Raw genomic sequence first — 22,317 nt, 5'->3', positions numbered from 1 at the left:
TCAGACTATCTTGACCATTGTCAACACACTATCCAGACCTTCGACTGATCACATTTTCCAGACTTTAGGTAGTGCGCTGAATATCCTAGAATTCTATAAATGCACAGCTAGAACATCTTAAATATTTTTTTTGCAATAACTGCAAATCTTACTTATTTATGCAGTTTTTGGCGGTGAAAACTCGTCTCCCGCTGGATAAAAATTTCATAGCATTTGTAATTGTATACCATGAACAGGATATAGCATATCTATTAAATGTTGACACACTCCAAAGAAGGATGACGTGCGTAGCTTATCAGAATTGACCTAATTAATTGCATATAAATCTCTCATAATTATTTGAACTGTTGCTGTTTATCAATTTATATCAACATAATCACCGATCTTTGGTTGAACGAAAAGAACTGAATTTCGAACATGAAACTGTAAGTCATAAATTTTACAGTTTGAGGTGTTTAATTAACAGCCCGAAATGCAGCGCTTATACAAGCCGGATTCAAATTCAGTTTTCCATTCACCTCTAGAATACAAAAACAAGGCAGAAAAATGGGAAAGCATGAAGCACTTTTTGTCTGATATATTCTTGGGAGAGTATCGTGAGAGTAGAGTGATCGAGTCCCTGTCAGAGAGAAGTCTCTCTTACGAGGAATTGTACAGGAGAGGAGAAGAGGTCTCATCTCAGCTGAAGAGAGAGTTTGGAGTGTGTGAAGGATCCATTGTTCACATTGTGAGTGAGAATGGATTTGATTGGCTCACAATCCTCCTCGCCTCCTACTTGAACAACTGTGTCCTCTCAGCCACTCATCCTAAGTCACCATGGCCAGAGTGCGAGAGAAATATTGAGACAACATGCTCAACTGTATTGATAATGTCACGCAAATGCTACGAAAGGTATATTACCATGCATAGCTTTGTCGATTCAAGCTAATTTGCTTCGAATCCACTTTAGAGCGAAGTTAGCGTGAAATTTGTACACGAAAGTTTTTTTGTTCAGATGCACAATATATTGGGCCATCAACATATTTCGCACATAACGCTAAGTGGAATCATTGGCAATCCGGTCGGGTTTATATTTTATTTGCAGGGCCTTTAGGTTATGATAAGTTAAGTTTGGGTAAAATTTGGCTATTTTTAGTTTGTTTCAACTGTGTAAAACCGCTGCAACTCCTCAACCTGGTCTGTTGATTTCATGGGGAGATTTTGCCATAACTGTATATCAAACTTATGCAAGTTTATGTCTTTACAAAATTTTCGCTTGACCGTTTTGAGTTTTCGAGTGACTTTTACGCCATTGACTTTTTGCGTTTTGCTTGATCTAAAATTCTCTCTCAATCACAATTTCAAGCAGCTTTAATCAATTGGCGGCAATTTAATACTCAAAGTCAAATGAAAATTGCGCCGAAACTGGTGCCATTTTCCACTTTAAATCTTAATCGTGGTTCATATATGAACCTCTAATATGGTTATTTAAAGCCCACTATTGAACTTCTTTGTTCCATTACGGCTCACCCCCGCGACTGAAGCAGGCTGCAATTGATTAGAGCTCCCATTAGTAGTCGTTATGGAGAGCAATTCTTCCGACGTTTAGTCAGTTATGTTTCAGAATTGTACATAAATTTTTCACATTTAGGTTCAATAAAATTAAACAAGAACTGATTATCGAAATCAACCCTTTTGTCGTTGAACAATAAAATCAAATTGTTCTTTTTTTTTATCGTGCAACGCTTTCCATTCACCATTAACAAAGACATTTGTGAAAAGTGTCATTGAAAAACTAATGAATTATGAAACAATAGGAAACACCGATTTTGTCCAGGAAATATTGATGTTCTTTTAAAAGAAAAAAACGGGTACATGGGCCACGTAATAGTTTAGTGGACGGTGGTTTATTATTTTTCATTTATGTGAATCCTTATTCTAAAATGATCTTTTGACGATCTTTTTATTTCAAATTGACTATCTTTTTATTTCTGATGCTTTAACATACTTTAGTGTTTGGGAATTTTGTGGTACATCACCACCAATTTTTCTATTTCAAAGATTTCCGAGAAACACGTTTTTGGTGTAAACCCTTTCTGGCGCTTGAGAATTGGCATTAGCACCCTTCAACTATAATATTTCTGCTTCACACAAAAAACTGTCATATAGAAGAAGTGAAACTCATAGATAAAAATTTTTTGCTTGCGAAAAATTGCTTGGAGTTGAAAATTTAAAAATAATGCCACCTTTTCTCAAATGGTTTCAGATTAAGGCAAAAGTTTTGCAAAATTTGTAAATTATAAATATAATGCATGTTTTTAATACACGTTTAGGAACTTGTTTACCAATTTTTATACATTTTCCATTAATTTTCGACTTGGGTATTTTCTTCTTCAAAGAAATCATTTAATTTTTGTTAAATTTGATTTCTGAGCATTACCTCGCGTTTTCATTTTTTCAAATAGGTGCCGCGAAAAACAAGAAACGAGAATTTGAAATTACAGCTTTTGAAAATTATTGTGGCTTACTGTTAGTTTTTTTTTTTTAAAGTTTAATCGTTTGTTGATACAAAAGATTGCATAAAAATTTTTGAAGATATTTAAATCTTGTCATCTTGAAATTTTCAGAGGTCCAACACTTGTTGGAAATTACCGAGTACTAAATTAAGTTTTTGGCTAAATAGTTTCGTTATGTTTTCTCATAGTTTCCGTTCGTTTATTGTTCCGACCCTTTTGTGGGGGAGGACCTATATAATCAAATGGGTATTTTTAGTCTGACAATTTTGGCCGATCAATATATTAATTGTAGAGAGTTGAGACTGGTATCATTAAAAAGTTCGTCCAGTGTAGAACATGGAATTAGAAAGATTTTTTCGATTTTCGTTTTTTACCGCGAGTTATCAAGGTTAAAACTTTTGAAAAAAGTAGAGTGAATTCCGTTCTTTTCATTCACATTATCCGTAATTTTTGACCAATTTTTTGTCAATTTTGCTAAAATTTGTTATTAATTTTAAAAACAATGTTATTGGTTCTACGATTAAGGATAGAGAAGGCTCGCCAAATTGTTTTTTCCGAGTTTTTAGTTAATATTTCTGCTAAATTTTAGGAATTTGAGACTTTTTTTAAATCAAAAAAGGGCACCAAATAAGCTCTTGTTTCCTATTTCGTTTGAATGTGCAGAAAGTAGATACCCAACATCTGCTGCCACAATCTTTAAAACTCCGAAAAAGATAGCTGTACTTTCGCTTTGCATTGACCTTCCTAATGAGCCAAATGGAGACGAAGTGGTATCAATCAATTTGAATTTTGTTGCTTTCAAAACGTATTTTTGAACTTTGTCTTTTTGCTCTTCTTTGTCGACCTGTCACCGAGTCGCATTTTTGAGAGTTCTTATATCTTCTCCAATGAGCATCTAATTAAGTACGGGTTGATTTGTTTAGATCGAGTTTTATCGGATTCTTTATTCTTTTTCGTATTTCCTGTTTTAAATATGGTTATCGAGTTTTGGTTGGAATTAATGTTCGCTAATATTTGTTTTTGTGTGTGTCTTGTCCAGTACTCTCTTTAAGTCTCATCGTCTCTCTAGTCCCGCCTTATTTTTTCACTTATTTGGAATTTGTTGGAAGATATGTAATTTTTTTACCCTTTTCTTCTTCTTCCTCACTTGGTAGACTATAAAACCAAAACCCGGATGGGTGGGGTGGGAACATCATGTGCAAACGCGCATTGCCCACCCTCCTTTTTGATATGTAGGTTCCAAACTACCTCTCCAGGCTGTGAAAATAAGTAAACATTAATTTCTGTAAGAAAAATTGTTCGTAGTATCTGAAAGCAACTTATATACATTGGAGAAAATTTTCATATTCTGTTTGATTAAAAAACTATGCTGTCCTTTTTCGGCGGACAAAAACTAAAATTTTTTATCATATTCTGAAAAAATTAAAGTAGTATAATTTAAATAACACAGACACGGACAAATTTTATAAATACTCGCACACACCTCACATATTGCACACGCAAAGGAAAAACCAATAAACACAAATTTCAACAACAGAAGGATACATTTTTTAAAAAAAATTCTCCTTTTGGCAACTGACATTTAATCAGAGTACATTTACCAAGTCCAATGCACACACACACACACACACACACACACACACACACACACACACACACACATGCACTCAGACGCAGACGCAAACAAGTGCACGCATACACTCACCCAATCTCAAGCACACAAATTCAAAACTTGACGCAGAAAAAAAACGTTTCGAAAATTTTTCATAGAACTGATCTTCACTCATGTTTCGTCGCTGCTCAATTAATACTTGTTTTTATATCTTGGAAAACGGCCGTGGACTTTTTGAGGGAAATATATCTGTAAATAAAAAATTATACTGAAATTTGAAAAGAACTTTTTGATATAATTACCAAAAATTTGTCATTTCTGACGCTTCATGAGCATAATGTGCCAATTCAATTTTTTAAAATGTCGCATCTCGCACATGTGTTACCAGAAAAGTTTAAGAACACAATTTTGATTTAAAAATGCATTTTGTAGAATTATTAGGCAAGTTTTCTAATTTATTAAAGTTTCTGACAGCTTTTTTGTTCTAATTCTACGCGCGTCTGTCCCTAAGGGTCTGTCCCTAAAAGCCCTGACTTAGTAAATTTGAAGAGTCTTGGTTATCAGTAATATTTACGTTTCGACTTTTTCTCCGAAGTATCTTCAAAGAAACTTTACTAATTAATCTAGGAACTGAATAAGAACAGAAAAGTTCTTCTCATCCTACAAAAACACTCTTTGTTTAATCTAAGAGGATTTTTGATTGTAAAATATATCCAATCGAGTTTTCGGTTGTACAAAACCATTCGTCAAGTGCAAACTTTCTTTATTGGAATTCGTAGTTATGCAAAGCCTATTTTCTTCAGGAGAAGGTGCAGGGGCTACTATCAGTGGCAAAGTGCATCGGACATGTTAGCTATGGCTTAAAGGAACATAGCAAACATAGAGAAATAAAAAAAAATTGCGTACAATGTTGAAAAAGCGGCAAAAAGTTTTAAAGCAAAAAATTTTGTGTTCGACGAATTAAAAAAAATAGCACTCTAAAAGCCAGCTGAGAAGTTGAGAGCCACTATTAACAAACTATTGTTTTCAAATTCAAAGAAACGGCCACACACTGGAAAAAATCAGTCGGAAGAGCAATTTCAAGGTACATAGAAGTGAAAATAATTTTCCTTTATTTTCCGAACAAATTTTCGAAGCGGAATAATAGTTGCTGTAATAGTTTTTCTTCTGCCGAAAACAGAGAAAGAATTAAAATAAAAGCAATGAAAATAATTTGTTTTTTAGATTATGATTTTTTGTATTTAGTTCATCAGCCTGGTGATCCAAACACTCTGTTACTCTCGATTTCTTCTTCTTGCATTGTTTTAGATAATGGTAGTTCGAACTATCTGCTCTGACAATATAAGGAGTACACATAAAAATGATAAAATTGACTTATATCTGTATTTTTTAACGATTAATTTGGTTCTTTTTATATTCATTCCCTGAAAAAGCCCTTCTTAATTTCTGCCTGGCTTTGAAAATATTGAAATTGTTTATTCTGATAAAATATAAAGAATTGTTGCAAAAACGACTAAAATCCTATTTCTGCTTTTGTTTTTTATTTTTGAAGTTGTGGTTTTTGCTGTTTTTAGAGTTTTAAGTTGGCTGAAGTTTTTTCGATTTTTTTGTCAAATAGTTAAAATTGTTATTTTTAGGCTTGAAACGGTAAAGCATTACTCGTGACAATTACAACTTCATTTATCCTAACTAGATTTACTGCAAACTTCTCCGCTTGTTTTTATCTGAAATTTCAACGCGATATGTCACACCCCCCCCCCCCCCCCCAGAGCCATGTCTTAACCTCCTTTTCGATATATTTTCAAAAAAATTTTTTAAATGATCGCTTTTTTTCAGATATCTAATAGTTTTTTATATAAATCAGAATTAGATCCGGAGGGCTACAAACTGTTTTGTTTTCTTTTTTCTCTGTGATGCGTAAACAAAAAGTGAACAGTTGGCTGGAGAAGAAGAAAGCTGGCCTCGCATATTTCCCCCATTTTGAAAAAAAATATTGGAAGAATGAAACGTGAAAATGCGCAATGTAATCATCTAGGCTGAACAGAAAGTGCAGCAAATGGTTTTTGCAATATTTTTTAAGTTCACGATGTGAAATCTGATTATGTACAAATTGATAACCAATATCACGTTGAAAATCCTACCTCCTATACTTCAAAGTAGTTATAAATTTTTCTGTGGTTACATATTTTCTATTGCTGTATGAAATTGATGCGGTTTTTCTAGGATTTCAGATTCAAGTGCTCTAGTATACTTGTTTTTAAATTAAAAAACTAAAAATAACTACTGACAAGATCAGGATTGGGGAACGACTTCCATAACTGACAACCAAAGCAACGAAATATTCAGAAAAAACCAAAGCATTTACGACGACTGTTTCAAAACTTTTCATACTGTTTAAAAGTGTTTAAAATTGTCTCGAGAATCTTTAAAACAGTTTAAGGTCTTAAGCGATTTCGAAATTATCCTAGAACACTGATAGAGCGATGATTTGACAATCATCATTTGAAAGAGGCGTGGAATTTTGGTGAAACTAAAATGACAAAACTGGACTTAACATAGAAAATAGTTGAATTAGATTATACTGCAATTGTTTGATCATGGGATCAGAGTAATTGTAACGGCTGCTCTCCTATCAAAGTCAAGGAAAACTTTACACCGCCCAGTTCGTTTCAGCGGTTTCAAATCTGTCCGGATATTGTGTTTTTTGCAGTTAACTTTTTTGAACTGTATTATCCGCTATACTGTAGATTACCGTTGCATTACTTGTTGCTCTATTACGCTTGATAACTAACTGCTCAGCTTTGCTGTATGACAAACTTGTTTCTCTCAGAATAACAAAATAATTCAAATTGAAACAATCAAATTTTTGTTGAGTTTTTGTTAATAACTCAAGTTATAAACCGAATTCAGGAATTCCCGTTCCTACAAATTGTAGCCATATAAGTTGGCTATAACTATGCAAAGTTTCAACCTGCTGCAGTTAGCAGTTGTTAAACGGGCTGTCTTACCAGTTGCAAATCTAATAAAACTAATATTTTTCAGAATTCAAAGTTAGCAAGTCTCTCTATTGGTTTCAATAACACCAATGTTGAACTAGAGTAGGCTTCGTTAAAGCCAGTAAGAGAAACTGACTTTATGCTTTGCACAAAGTTTCTCTTACTTAGGAACTTCGTTCCCCAGAAAGAAAGTTTTGAGAATATCAAGTTAATTCTCTTTTCACAAGTCAAAGCAAAGTTAAAACTGTACAATCACTAATATGATCTACAGAAACAAGACGCAGTAACAAGTAATTTACCGCTCAAGAAGGTGTGCTTCAATACGCACTGTATTTCAGTTTAATATAACCAAAATTGCAAGTTTCTACTGATTTTTGGTAGTTTTTCAAGCTCCTTTTATGCTGCTAGTCACGTGGATTTACATGTCAAATTCAACTGTTGATTGGTTATAGATAAGAATGTCGACAGAATGTGAACACTTTTCCATAACGTCACTTTTTCAGTGTAAATTTGATGTCATGAGAAATTTGTTAACCATATAGAAGTTTTGTCGAATATTCTTTATCAATAACAGGTTGATTCGCAATCCAATCGCAAAGAATCTGATGCAATACTGTTAAGTCGTAATATCGTTTTGCTGGTTGTTGAGGTAGTTTGAGTTTGAGTTATAGTTTGACTTCATGAATGACAATTGTGTACTGATAATAGTTGCTAAATATAAATGTTGAACAAAATGAACAAATCCGTTTGGCTTCGATAGAATGTAGCGTTAAATTTCGCTTGTCACGCTATTCTAGCTTTAAGGCTTGAAATGGCCTTGAAGCGCTATTCAATTTGATTTCTGAGTTGTTAAGCTCAGCCGCAATATCGCCGGCCCTGTTTTCCATCGCGAAAACATCTTTTCCAGGTAGTACTGGGGCGAGCTTCACTACTGGTCTCTTATACACTCCGTCGTTTGTTCGAACTATAGCTGATCGAATCACACCGTCAGACCCATCGATGGTCTCCGCAACTCGACCTAGGTTGTAATATCCACGCTTATCGCTGTCTTCGATCAACCAAACGAGATCGCCTTCTTTAAGGGTTTCGTTCACCGTAGATCGCCATTTTTGCCGGTTATTCAGAGTTGGCAGATATTCTTTACGAAATCTATCCCATATGAGATTTGCATAGGCTTGAGTTTGTCGAAAGAGCTTTCGATGATCAACAAATTCTTCCGCGCATGGTAGATAGGGTAAGCAAACGTTCTTGTTGCCAAGCAAGAAGTGATTGGGGGTCAATGCTTCTAAGTCATTAACATCCGAACTGACTGGAGTCAAAGGTCTCGCATTCAATGTCTGCTCAACAATACACATCGTTGTTGAAAGAGCGTCATCGGTGACTGATCTGTTCCCCAATACTGCATACATTGCTTTCTTGCAACTTCTCACCAACCGCTCCCATACTCCTCCAAAGTGTGGTGCTGCGGGTGGGTTGAACTTCCATCTGATACCTCGTTGAATTAGATGTTCCTCGATCCCTTCTTTGTTCCATGCCGCAACATACTCCGCAAACTCTCCTTCAGCTCCAACAAAGTTTGTCCCGTTGTCGCTGATGATCGTATTCGGTTTGCCTTTTCGATCAATAAATCTCATTATTGCATTGAGACAACTATCTGTGTCTAACTTGGGTACAACTTCTATATGCACCGCTCTCATAGTTAGACATGCAAAGAGAAAACACCATCTCTTTTCATTTCTTCGCCCAATCTTCACAATGAAAGGGCCAAAGTAGTCAACTCCAACATTTGTAAAAGCTGTAGAAGCATCTAACCGTTCTTCGGGTAGATCTGCCATTACTGGTGCTATCGTTTGTGCTCTGCCTTTTCTGCAAGTAGCACACTTGTTCTTGATTGATCTTAAGGCGTTCCGTATGCCTAGGATCCACTTCTTCTGCTGAACAATGTTTCTGACATGCTCAGTGCCTTCGTGTTGATTGTCTTTGTGCTCGTTTCGCAAGAATATTTCAACCGCATGATGTTTCCAATGTAGCAGAATTGGATGCTTTGCATTGAAGTCCAATTGACTTTTGCCTATTCTGCCTTTTGCTCGAATAAGTCCTTCCTCATCTAGGAAAGGTGAGAATTGTAGGATTTTGCTGCCTTTTGGAATTTCCTTTTCAGTTTTCAGAGATTTCATCTCTTCACCAAACTGTCCTTGTTGTAGTAGTTTGAAGATCGTTGCTTTTGCCTTTTCTCTTTCTTCAATGCTGACTACGAGTGTTGCTGATTTGTGTTTGTTCAATGCTCGCTGTACGTATGCCACTGTATTTACTAGTCTGTTGAAGTTACTGAATCGTTCCCACTGAATAACAGCTTTCTTCTCTTCAGCCTGTATCATGAATACTGATGAGGGTATATTCTCTTCATCTGATGCAAAGATTAGGTTCACTTGCTCTGGCCATTCACTTTCTGGTCGTTTCAACCAGGCCGGCCCAGTGAGCCATTCACTTCTCTTGAGTTCGTCAATGTTGATTGCTAGTGTGCCAATGTCCGCTGGGTTGTTGACACCGCTCACATGTTTCCACTGTGAAACATCAGTTGTATCTAGTATCTCAGCCACTCGATTGGCCACAAACACTTGTTGTTTACGATGGGAACTGTGTATCCACTGCAATACCGTAGTTGAGTCTGACCAAAAACTGCAACTATTTATCTTCATTTCATGTTCCTTGACTATCTGTTCTTTCAACCTCACTGCCATGACTGCCGCTTGCAATTCCAATCGCGGTATTGAAAGATGCCTCATCGGTGCCACTCTGCATTTTCCAATGACAAATGCTAAGTCAGCTGAGTATTCTTTTGGTTGTGAACGTAGATAGGCCACTACACACATCGTGTCTTCAGATGCGTCAGCAAACACATGAAGCTCAGTTTTATCCCTCTCTCTGTTGAAGTATCTTCTATCGATGCTTGTCTCAGCCACTATTGGAAGTTGTTCTTTCCATCTCAGGAATTCTTCTTCTTCGCTAGGCTTCACTTCGTTGTCCCAATGTTGTCCATTCTTAGTCCAGATGCCTTTCAGAAGTCGTCTCATGTGAACACTGAACGGAGCAAACAATCCGATCGGGTCGAATACTGAAGATACCAGTGACAGAATCTTCCTCTGGGTTATAGGTGCTTCAACTTCCTTGTTTGTACCTCTGCATACTTGAAGACTGTCATCAGTAACGGTCCATTGGAGTCCTAGCACTGAGGATCCTTCCGTATTGGGTTCCACTTCGACTTGCTTCGTGTTGCTGATTGACTTCAAGTCTTCTGGGATTGCTTTGGTGACTGCATCGTTGTTGCTTATCCACTTCTTCAATTCAAATCCATGTTGTGAGAGAAGAGGTTGTAGTTGGTTGAAAACATCAATTGCTTCTTCCGGGGTTTCTACTGATTTGATGAAATCGTCCATGTAGAAGTTGTTTTGTATCGCCTTTGCTGCAATCGGATACTCTTTTTCGCTGTCCAGTCCCACTCGCTTGAGAGCATAGTTTGCGCAAGTTGGAGAACTCTTAGCTCCAAATACGTGACGCTGATATTCGTATATCTGAACAGGTTCGTTTGTTCTTGGACGCCATAAGAATCTCAAGAAACTTCTGTCCTGTTCGGGAACTTGCACTTGTAGAAACATCGATTCGATGTCAGCTGTCAGGGCTATTGGTCCTTCACGGAATCTGAATATTGTTCCAATCAACCCATGCAGCAGATCAGGTCCTGCTAGTAGCTTATCATTTAGGCATACTTCTTTGTACTTTAAGGCAGCATTGCAAACACGTCTTACTTTGCCAGGCTTGTTCGGGTTTAGCACTGGATGGTGTGGCAAATACCATTCTTTCCCGAAGGTGCCTTTCACTTTGGACTCGTCCAATATCTTTACGAATCCTTTTTCTGCATCTGTATCTATTGACTGTTGATACAAATTCTTCAGGTTTGGGTCCCTTTGGAATCTTGGCTCCAGTGAGTAAAGCTGACCCAAGGCTGAGCTGTAGTTGTTCGGTAGGTTTGGCTCTGGTTCACTCCACAGCATTCCCACTTCGTACCGCTCGCCTGTGAACTTTGTCGTACTCTCTAGCATCTCTTGTGCCTGCAGTTCTTTCTTTGACTGACTGACGACGTTGATTTTGGAAGCATAGGTTTCTATGTCCCACCAGGTTTGAATATTCTCAGCCACTTTCACATCTTCAGTGAAGGCGAAATGACAAACATTTTGTCTTCTTTTGCCCGTCATGGGTCCATTGACTACCCATCCTAGTTCTGTTAGAACGGCGAAAGGTTCACTTCGTGTTCCTATCTTATAGTCCAATGGGCGTTGTAGCTCATAAGCATCTTGACCGAGGATGATGCCAACTTCCATCAAGTTGAAGCTTTTGTTTGGTAAAACACTCAAGTGGTTGAAGCTTTGCTTCAGCTTGTTGTAGTTGTAGTTTGTGTTTCCCAAGGAGATTGACGGGTGTGCAAACGCTTCGATTGAATGCACCTTTGAATGTCGTCCCTTTAATTTGAGGGGAACCCTTTCTGTCTTCAGGTCCTTCGTTCCGTGTATGCCAGCTATGTTGAGCGTCACAATGGTGCCTTGGGTCCGTAACTTCTCTTGCACACTTTGATCGATGAATGAAACCGTTGATCCACTATCGAGGAAAGCATATGTGTTCAGCCTGTTGCCACCGCTCTGTATTGAGACAGGAACTATCTGAAGAAAGCTAGTAACTTCGTTACTCTGGTTGATTGTTGCTGCGCTTACGTTGACTGCATGATTGCCCTCGTCCATTTGGTTTTCTGAGTGCAGCAATCGGTTGTGCTTCTTGATGCATCCATTGATGCCGCACGCATTGACTTTACAATCTTTGATTGCATGTCCTTTGCCTAGACATCCGTAACATAAGCGTTGCTTTCTCACTGCTGCGTACCGATCATTCACACTCATGTTCCTGAAAAGTGGACAGTTCCATATTTTATGAGTGCCATCAGCTAGCGGACAGTGATCACTTTGCGTTTGCTTCGTTTCTTTCACGTTGGAACTTGCACTGAAGTTCGACGTTTTCGAGAACCGTTTGTCTCTATTTGTGCTTCTTCGGTCTTCTTCTCTTCGCTCCCCCTTGAAAGCTGAAAACCCTTCGTGCACGAATGCTATCCTTGATAGCCATTTTTCAAACATGATCAGATCAGGCCAATCTTCATCTTTATCATCAACATAGAACCACCACTTCTCTTTGAGAACTTGGGGTATTTTATCTACTGCCATATACAGTGTCGAGCTTGATTGCAGATCACCAATCTGCTTGTACTCTTTGAGCACATTCACAAAGTTCGAAACAATAACTGAGAAACTGATCAGACCTGTTGAATCGTGAGGTTTCACCTGACTTGCTTTGCGAAGACTCTCCAGTTGTGCATCAATGATCACATGAGGCCTTCCAAATTTCCTCTCCAGAATACTCCATGCAGCACCATAGAATTGTCCAGAATAACCCATTCCAGAGATTGCTGACCTTGCCTTGCCTGTCAGTAGAGTCTTCAGATGGCTCATCTTCTCTGAGTCTGGTATTGGTCGTTGATCCACTGTAGCAATGAACATACTAGACCACTCCGGCCATTCGAGAGGGTTTCCGTCGAAGTTGTTCAACTTCAGCTTTGGTAGGTTACTGCTACCTGCGTACCCAATGTTGTGTTGTAGTCGACCAGCTCTGGGGGAAACGTCCCGGTCTTCAACACTTGAGGAACGGTCTCGTGAACTGCGATATCGTGAGAAGTGACTTTGCCTGTTCACTTCAGGGGTCACTTCGAAGCGAGCTGTTGATCGTTCTGGTGTTAGAAGGTTGTCGATCCTGCTGGCCCAGTCAGAAACATCTCTTTTTTTGGGGGTCCAGTTGAAGGGTGATTTGTCTCGAGCACTGGTTGATTGGGAACGAGCATCATCGTTCTCTAATGCTGTTCTCTTCACTTTGCGCTCTAGCTCACGCTCTTCCTCCAGCAGTTGATGCTTGGTTTCCAGTTCCTTCATTTGCATTTCCAGCTCTAGCCTCCTCCGCTCAAACCGTGCTTGTTCCAATCGCATCTTGGTTTCGAATTCGATATCGAGTTTCTTCATCCTTTCCTCTCGCCTTTGCTTTGCTGACGATGTTTCCGAAACATTCTCCGTTTCTTGGCCACTTGCTGTTGCTCCATTTTGCACTGTTTGAGCAACTGGGTTGTCCGTTGGGTAGTTGTTGTTGCTCTCGCTGTCGTTCACCGCTTGGGCTGCGTTGCTTTGCTCTGCATTCATTTTTGGTTGCGTGCCTTTGCTTATATATGCAAGCCAATGATAGTCCAAACTTGCTTTGCACTTCTTTGCTTCTTTCAGATGTTCTTCAACGAAATTAGCTTGATAGGGCACAAGCTTGTTTGGACGCTGCAGTTGCTTGGGTATTTCTTCTTCTAGTAGGTGAACAGTCTGTTGGTAGAGGATCTTTAGTTTGTTGGGTCGATCTGAGTCTTCAATTATTTTGTAGCCAGTCGCTGTTTTAGTGTTGACTTCTTCCAATAGATCTTGGAATTTCTGGTCGTACCTTTGAGCTGCTGATTGAAGCTCCTCTCTGCTGATTGTGCTTGGATTGCCTGATTGCCTTTTGCTTTGCTTGTTCCGTTTAAACGGGGTTAGTTCTTCAACGTAATTTGTGAAGTGCACTCGTAACTTTCGCTCTGCCTCACTGGCGTTGCGCTGTTGATTTGTTTGATTCTCTTTAGGGGGTGCCTTCGGCACTCTCTTCATCAGATTGGACAGCAGTTTGCCTTCCACTGTCCGGGTCGGCGGACCAAATGTAACGGCTGCTCTCCTATCAAAGTCAAGGAAAACTTTACACCGCCCAGTTCGTTTCAGCGGTTTCAAATCTGTCCGGATATTGTGTTTTTTGCAGTTAACTTTTGTGAACTGTATTATCCGCTATACTGTAGATTACCGTTGCATTACTTGTTGCTCTATTACGCTTGATAACTAACTGCTCAGCTTTGCTGTATGACAAACTTGTTTCTCTCAGAATAACAAAATAATTCAAATTGAAACAATCAAATTTTTGTTGAGTTTTTGTTAATAACTCAAGTTATAAACCGAATTCAGGAATTCCCGTTCCTACAAATTGTAGCCATATAAGTTGGCTATAACTATGCAAAGTTTCAACCTGCTGCTGTTAGCAGTTGTTAAACGGGCTGTCTTACCAGTTGCAAATCTAATAAAACTAATATTTTTCAGAATTCAAAGTTAGCAAGTCTCTCTATTGGTTTCAATAACACCAATGTTGAACTAGAGTAGGCTTCGTTAAAGCCAGTAAGAGAAACTGACTTTATGCTTTGCACAAAGTTTCTCTTACTTAGGAACTTCGTTCCCCAGAAAGAAAGTTTTGAGAATATCAAGTTAATTTTCTTTTCACAAGTCAAAGCAAAGTTAAAACTGTACAATCACTAATATGATCTACAGAAACAAGACGCAGTAACAAGTAATTTACCGCTCAAGAAGGTGTGCTTCAATACGCACTGTATTTCAGTTTAATATAACCAAAATTGCAAGTTTATACTGATTTTTGGTAGTTTTTCAAGCTCCTTTTATGCTGCTAGTCACGTGGATTTACATGTCAAATTCAACTGTTGATTGGTTGTAGATAAGAATGTCGACAGAATGTGAACACTTTTCCATAACGTCACTTTTTCAGTGTAAATTTGATGTCATGAGAAATTTGTTAACCATATAGAAGTTTTGTCGAATATTCTGTATCAATAACAGGTTGATTCGCAATCCAATCGCAAAGAATCTGATGCAATACTGTTAAGTCGTAATATTGTTTTGCTGGTTGTTGAGGTAGTTTGAGTTTGAGTTATAGTTTGACTTCATGAATGACGATTGTGTACTGATAATAGTTGCTAAATATAAATGTTGAACAAAATGAACAAATCCGTTTGGCTTCGATAGAATGTAGCGTTAAATTTCGCTTGTCACGCTATTCTAGCTTTAAGGCTTGAAATGGCCTTGAAGCGCTATTCAATTTGATTTCTGAGTTGTTAAGCTCAGCCGCAATAGTAATAAGGAAAGAATCGTTTGTTTGCTAATTTTCAGTTGGAAAATTTTTTAGTGTTTTCTGAGATCGAAACTATAAGAGATTTTCCCACGTTTGTTTGCTGTCCCAAATTTGTCACGAACATAATTCAGATATTCAAAAGTAGCCTAAATTTCATAGTTCTCTTTTTATACATTTGATGTTTTCATTTTTGTGTTAGTGTCAAAGTTAGAGACAATTTTCCGTTGAATATGCTCAAAAATACCACAGCTTTATGCAGCTTTCAATTGAATTATATTGTTTGAGGTTTTTATGAAATTCAATGACCGCCTTCAAATCAAACAGCTTGTATGCCCGGGTTTGACTCCTAGACGATCTGATTGGTCATAATTTTCGCTTTGTGGTTTCTTTGGTCATTGTTTGCGCAATGCTTTCGAGTAGTTAAATTTCCGCGTATATGCCAACCTTTTGTTGCTTTGTTATTTCAATAAGCAAAACATAATATGAAAAAGACAAATTTTAACCGATATTTAACTGATATTTAACTAATAAAGACAATATTAATCTGAAAAAATGAGAAATTAAGACCAGCAGTATCGGCAAAATTAATCACTGCTCCTCTTGAGCTGGCTCACGAAGAAGAAAAACACTCAAATTTAGAAATAAATAAAAATATATGAGCCATGATTATTACTATTATCCAATTATACTTCTTGCAGTGCAATTAATCGCCACATCTTTTAGTTTTTAGGAACAAAAAGGAGGAAATTTGAAAGTTTATAGTTTTCCAGGACATTTAACGACACGTAACAAAACAGTTATCTTCATGCACGAAAAATTTTTAAATAATTCTAAATTTTCGCTCAAAAGAGACAACATTATTTTTTATCGATTTGCGGTACTCCGGTGACGGATTTCTGAAAACACTGAACCAATGATAGAGTTATGAAATGCCAACGATGGAGATCGTTGAAAATCCAGCTCAGATTCTTCGTTCACGTTATTCAGCAATCATGTCCATTGTTCAGAATTCTGTACACTGAAAACATTTTACGGAGCAAGTTGCTCAATCCCTGAAAATTTGACCATGAAAATCTTTGCTATGTGCTTTTCTTTTGCACTACAAGCACTTGAATGTTCGAAAGTGTTTTAAATGTTTGAAATTCCTGGTCAAAATGTAGTGAGTGAGCAATTTGCTCCGTAAAATTTTCCCAGTGCACAGAATATATCGAATGTGTGTGTGTGTGTGTGTGTTTGCGTGCGTGCGTAAGTGTGTATACTCATATGTAACTAACGAATTTTAGCTTTGGAAAACGGATAATTGAAAAAATTTCAGATGGGTAAAATTTTCCTTTATAGGCTAGGAAACGAAGCCAGACACCCTTTTCTGACGCATATAATTGTAATGAGCTCAAATAGCCCAAATGAAGCCGACTACAGACTGTCATTGGAATGCATTCCTCAGTCACAAAGCAGGACACCTGAATATGACCCTAACGAATTGAAGGACGTGTGTAATTTCTTGTTATCTTCTGGTACTTCTGGGACACCGAAAGCAATCAAGATGGGATTCAAGAACTTGATGAATTCGTGCATTATGTGTGCTGCACCTGGAAGTCTGAACTTAACCTCTGATGATGTAGTTCTGGTTGCACAGCCGTTGCCCCACATTGGAGGGCTACACTTCTTCTTCAACGCCGTCTTTCAAGGAACATTTCTGCTTTTCAAGAGTTGAGGTTTTTTGCTTTTTAAAAGAATTTTAAAGGAGAGGCTTTACAACTGGCTGTCTACGCTACGTTTTAGTACCCGGATCGCTAATGATCGCTTAATGATGTAAGATTTGCGGTGAACTTGAATAAAAAGTGTAAGATTTGCGCTAAATGCGATGAATGCGGTAGAAAAAATTTTTAAGCGGTGAAAAATTTGTATTCGCCGCTTATGCGGTGAAAAAAAGTTTCAATGCTAAAAATCGCTTAAGCCGTGAAAAAAAAAATTTCGCCGCTACCAGGATGCGGTGAAAAAAATTCACCCCTAAAATTGCAAATCTTACAAACATTCACCTCTAAATTCAACGCCTATCTTAAATTCATAGGAAATATCATTGAAGTAAGTGACAGATGGCGCAAGATTGCGCTGAAAAGAAATCACCGCTAAAAAAATCACCGCTAAAAAAATCACCGCAAAAATCTTTTAAAAAAATTACCGCCAAATTAATCTCTAGTCTCACAAAAATTCACCGCTATCAAATCATTCAACGCTTAAAGATTCGGGCACTTTGAGGTGGAAAAAAGTTTTTTTTTCACCGCTATTCACCGCTAATCTTACATTATTTTATGACAAACCTCAACCCGGGTAACTTTTGAATGTCCTATTAAAAGTCATTGTTGAATATCTTTAGCGCCTTAGGAATTTTACTCCTGAAATTGACGTTTTATTTTTCGAAAAACTTTTCGGTTGCTTCTATTAGTCAGAGATCTTTGGAAATTTTGGTAATAAGCTGATCATGTTCGCAGGTCTAACAATAACCGGACGATGTAGGAAAAAATGCAATGGGATGAATTTTTGAGAAAATTCCAATCAAAAAATATCTCTGGGTTTCAACGGGCAGCCAAGAGGGATATAACCATATTTGTATGGGGATTGCAATGGGGTAAAGTACGGTAAGGTGGAACAATTGTAGGAATTTCTCAAAAGTTCTTCCATTCTTAACCCTTTTTTATGATGCACCTCTCTGGACTAATAGTTCGTAAACCTAATATTGCAACAAAATAAGAAATTGGTGAATGCATTAAATCGGGGTCCCGGGTCACTTTCTGAATACTAAAACCAAGTTTGCAAACAAATGTGCTTATTTTTGACGGTATTTCTACTATCGTAGGTTCATTAATTTTGTGACTTTTTTCTATGTCAGCTTGCTTTAAAATGGCGCTTCCATATATAATCATTTTGACTAAATTTTTAAATTGCGCATTTGGAGTATTTTCCACAGATAAACAAATTTGATCGAATGTGGGGGAAAACAGGAATGTTCAAAAACTAGCAAACACATCAATTAACTGAATCAGCGAACTTGGATTATTGAAAAATGATTTCAACGATTTAAACAAGGTGGGAAAAATTAATGAACTACTAAATTGTTTTAGCTCGTGTTGTTGAGCACTGTATTGGTACAAATTTCTTTCACTTGAAAACTTTGACAAGGTTCAATAGAAATCGTTGATTTCAAAATGAACATTTTATGCGTTACAATAGGGAAAAACAGCTTTCTTAGTCGAATCGTTTTTGATTAAAATTGGTTTGTTTGACCACAAGTGGAGATACGTTGGTCTTAACTAAACGCATAACGAAAACGAAAATTGAAATAAAAATCCAATCAAATGCTGCGCTCCATGGTGAAAAATTAACAGTTTCCGTTTTAGGCTGATACGAGAAATTAAGGAATTTGTTTTCACAGGACGCCTGTAACTGTTGCTCCCCTATCAATGACAAGGGAAGCTTTACATTGCTAAGGTCGTTTCAGCGGTTTAAATTGGCCCGGATTTTTTTTGTTTTATAGTTAGCTTTTAGTGAACCATTTTATCAGCTATACTGTAGATTAGCGTTGCGTTACTTGATACTCAATAGGTCTCAATAACTATTTATTCATTTATTGACTAGTTATTGAGACATATTGCTTTTGCCTTGAACATTAAAATACCTTAAACTTGAGACAAGCACAATTTGATTGAGTTTTTGTTTATAATTCAACTTTGGAACCAAAATTACAAAAAGTTAGTTGCAAGCTAGTTATTATGCCTTTGAGTAACTACAATCTGAATGCGAGATTTGAAACAAGTCTCCTGCATGAGGGTGACCTAGGTTTATAACTCAGTTTTGGAGGATCAGTCAAGAATTTGTCATCAAACAATTGTCAGTATTAATTGATGTTTGTTGGTTTTTCAAGCTCTGTTTGTACTGCTAGACACGTTTTATGCATATCAAAATTACGTTTTTGATTGACTGTAGATAACAATGTCAACAGAGTGTTAACAAATTTTGAAAACTTTTTTTAGTGTAAGTTTGTCGTCATAGATAGTTTGTTAAATGTGTAGAAGTTTTTTCAAATATTCTATACGGACAGCAGAACTTGCCGGAAACCAATCGTAGAAAATCTGATGCAATTGTGAAGTTGATTTCGTATATCGTATATACATCGCAAGACTGATTTGGAGATAGTTTGATAGTTCGAGTTTGAGTTTGAGCTTCACCTCATGTATGATATTAACTCACTAATAAAAGTCACTATCGAAGTATGCTAAAGAAATTTGAACTGATCCATAAACCTTTGATTGAATGTAGCATTGAATTTTGCTTGTCATGGTATTTTATTCTTCTGTTTTGTTTTCCTTTGAATGTGTTTGAATGTGTTTGTGTACATTCAGTAAGCTCGGCGCCAATAACTGGCCGAACGGGAGATAAGTTTAATGCAGAAAGCAAAGAATTAAAGGCCGAAGCATTTTTTTCTCCCTTTTTTCATCCCTCCCACCCGTTTTGATTGGAGATGGGTTTGGTTGAGAACAATGAGTGGCCGAGTGAAGTGGAGCGCTATTGAATCGCACGCCTTAAGTAATTATGCCACAATAACTTACCTAAATTGAATTTTGTAAAGCTTTTTTTTTATTTATTTAAAACCAATCCGATTGCTCAACCAATCAAATTTAGTTATTTAGTTCTGAATCTCACTTTTCTTATTGGGATATCAGCCTTAATTTTTTGAAAAGTCGTTTTTATTTCAGTTTGATAGGCCAGAAAATGAGCAGGCCAGATTCCCCAGATTTCTTGTATCTCGAAATTATTCTATCAAGGGCAAAGTTTTATGAAACCACTAGATAAAACAACAACAAAAAAATAATCGTACCATAAATAATTTTTAAAAGTCTCCATACAAATCCAGCTTACCTTAAAGAAGTTTATTTTTTGCCGCAATAATCTGCGTCTGTTTGTGCTCTTTATTACTCAGTAGTTAACAAATTGAACAATTTCCCAATTATAAGTTGAACACAGCTTAAATTGAAGATTTGCTAGTATCAAAACTATGAAAAAACAAAGAGCAGAAATTGTCTTTAAAAACAAGGCGCCGACGTTGTCGTAACTGATTACCCTGGATCAACTGGTATGCTGAAACTGACAGAAAAACTTCAGATGACTGTAGTGTTCGCAGTGCCTTCAGTTTTGAACTCCATCGCCAAGTCCGATTGTTTCGATGAATACAACTTGACTTCCTTAAAGTATATAGTCACAGGAGCTACCAATCCAACCTTTGATACTCTTCAGAAAATCAAATTATCTTGCAATAATGACAAACTGAGAATTAAACATGCGTATGGTGCTACTGAAATGTATGGAATGACGTTTAACGCAAACGATTATTTTGAGACGAATCCAGAATCAATCGGAGTTGCGTTACCTGGAGTCAGTTTCAAAATTGCCGACTTAAACAATGACCAAAAATTCATCATTGAGCCAGGGAAAAAAGGCGAACTTTACACTAAACAATTTGAGCCGTATGCTCTTTATTTTAACGATGCAGAAAAGACAAAATCATCGCTAACTGAAGATGGGTTCTACAAAACAGGGGATCTAGCTTACTTTGATGAAAATTTCAACTTGTTCATATGTGGACGAATCAAAGACGTGATCAAGTATCGAGGGTTCTCAATTTCTCCAGCTGAAATTGAGGAAGTTATTATGAAGAGTCCATTAGTCTCAGATTGTTCAGTTATTGGTCAGCCCGATAAAGTAAACGAAGAGATTGCAGTTGCGTTTGTTGTTAGGAGCATAGCTGCGGCAAATATCACTAAAGGTGAAATAGAAACTGAGGTGATAAATATGGTCGCAAGCTCTGTAGCTGAGCATAAAAAGATTCGCCGTGTTTACGAAATCGAGAGCATCCCTCGTAATGGAAATGGAAAAGTTCTGAAGACAGAACTGAGAGAACTGTGCATAAAGTATACCAGTGATCAACTGGAATAAACATTTTGATGTGCAGATAATTTAATTAACATTTTAAAGGAATGTTCAAACCACAGCCCTACTTGAGTCTAAGTGTAGCTATAAAAAATGTAAGAATAGTGGTCAATTGAAGTATAAACAAGTTTCATCGGAAAAATCTAAAAATAGTGATCAATTGAAGTAAAAAATTTGATCGCAAAAATATTTCATCTTTTGGCGGTGAATGCATTAACTTTTAATAAAAATTGCGATGAAATTTGCTGCCAAAATTTTTTTATTCATATTTTTTTCCATTCATATGCGCTGTATTTATCACTGTCACTAGTGTTTTCAAATTCGTTTCTTCCATAATTTCTCATCAAAAGAAGTTGAAAGCGACTAATTTTTGTAAGAACAGGGGTGAGTTGCAATGAAACGCTCTGTAACCTGATGCAACTTCATATTCCGCACAATCGTTTAAACAGGTTAGCACGCTTGCCGCAATTTTTGTTTTTCTAGTGTTTATTATCGTTCATGTCTCGATCCCTTGTTCTCACTTCCGCTACTAACTAACATAACGCTACCAATCCTCTTAATTAACGTAGCAGACATTCAGCGTCGAGCATTCACTTGTCAGCTTTCACGCATTTTTTTTTCATGGATAAATAAAGTTAAACAAAGTTCTTTTTATAGACAACTACGAGATGATATCAGTCATGAAAAAAACTAATGAGAAAATTAATTTAGTTTTGAAGCCTACAGTCTGATGAAAGTCTAAGGTTCACCCACAACTTATTATTATTAAACAACCCAGGTTGAGGTCCCAGAAGGAAGCAAGTATGTCCAGACCGAGAATAAACGCACGAGGGGAGCGTCATGCGTTCAAATTACCTAGTCTGGAAACATTAAAAAACGCACGAAAGTCTGGTAAACGCACCAAAGTCTGGTGAACGCACGAAAGTCTGTTGAACGCGCGAAAGTCTGGAAATGAACGCACAAAAGTCTGGACATGAAGGAACGAAAGTCTGATGAAAGCACGAAAGTCTGAACATGAACGAACGAAAGTTTGGACATGAACACACGAAAGTTTGGTGAACGCACAAATTTTTGGACAGAGACACTTTCCATCTTGGAAAAGGGTTACTGTCGTACTTTATTAAATTACCGTCGGCTTCGCCAAGCGAAGTCACAACTT

At 37.1% G+C, this 22,317-nt stretch overlaps 2 protein-coding genes across 2 annotated transcripts; both read left to right on the top strand.

Moving 5' to 3' along the window:
* Positions 1-343: 343 nt before the first annotated feature.
* On the top strand, positions 344-16,890 carry LOC142336968 (uncharacterized). Its single transcript, XM_075385965.1, has 2 exons — positions 344-891; positions 16,512-16,890. The coding sequence occupies exons 1-2, from the start codon at positions 473-475 to the stop codon at positions 16,885-16,887; spliced, it is 795 nt and encodes a 264-aa protein (XP_075242080.1). The 5' UTR covers positions 344-472; the 3' UTR covers positions 16,888-16,890.
* Positions 16,891-20,241: 3,351 nt separating this feature from the next.
* Positions 20,242-21,206, top strand: LOC142336967 (uncharacterized). The gene has a single exon (XM_075385964.1). It carries the CDS (start codon positions 20,307-20,309, stop codon positions 21,162-21,164), a length of 858 nt encoding a protein of 285 aa, XP_075242079.1. The 5' UTR covers positions 20,242-20,306; the 3' UTR covers positions 21,165-21,206.
* Positions 21,207-22,317: the final 1,111 nt, after the last annotated feature.

This window comes from Convolutriloba macropyga, chromosome 3 (genome assembly GCF_964194025.1).
Source record: "Convolutriloba macropyga chromosome 3, txConMacr16.3, whole genome shotgun sequence".
NCBI lineage: Eukaryota > Metazoa > Xenacoelomorpha > Acoela > Convolutidae > Convolutriloba > Convolutriloba macropyga.
This window is presented reverse-complemented; position numbering and strand designations above follow the sequence as displayed.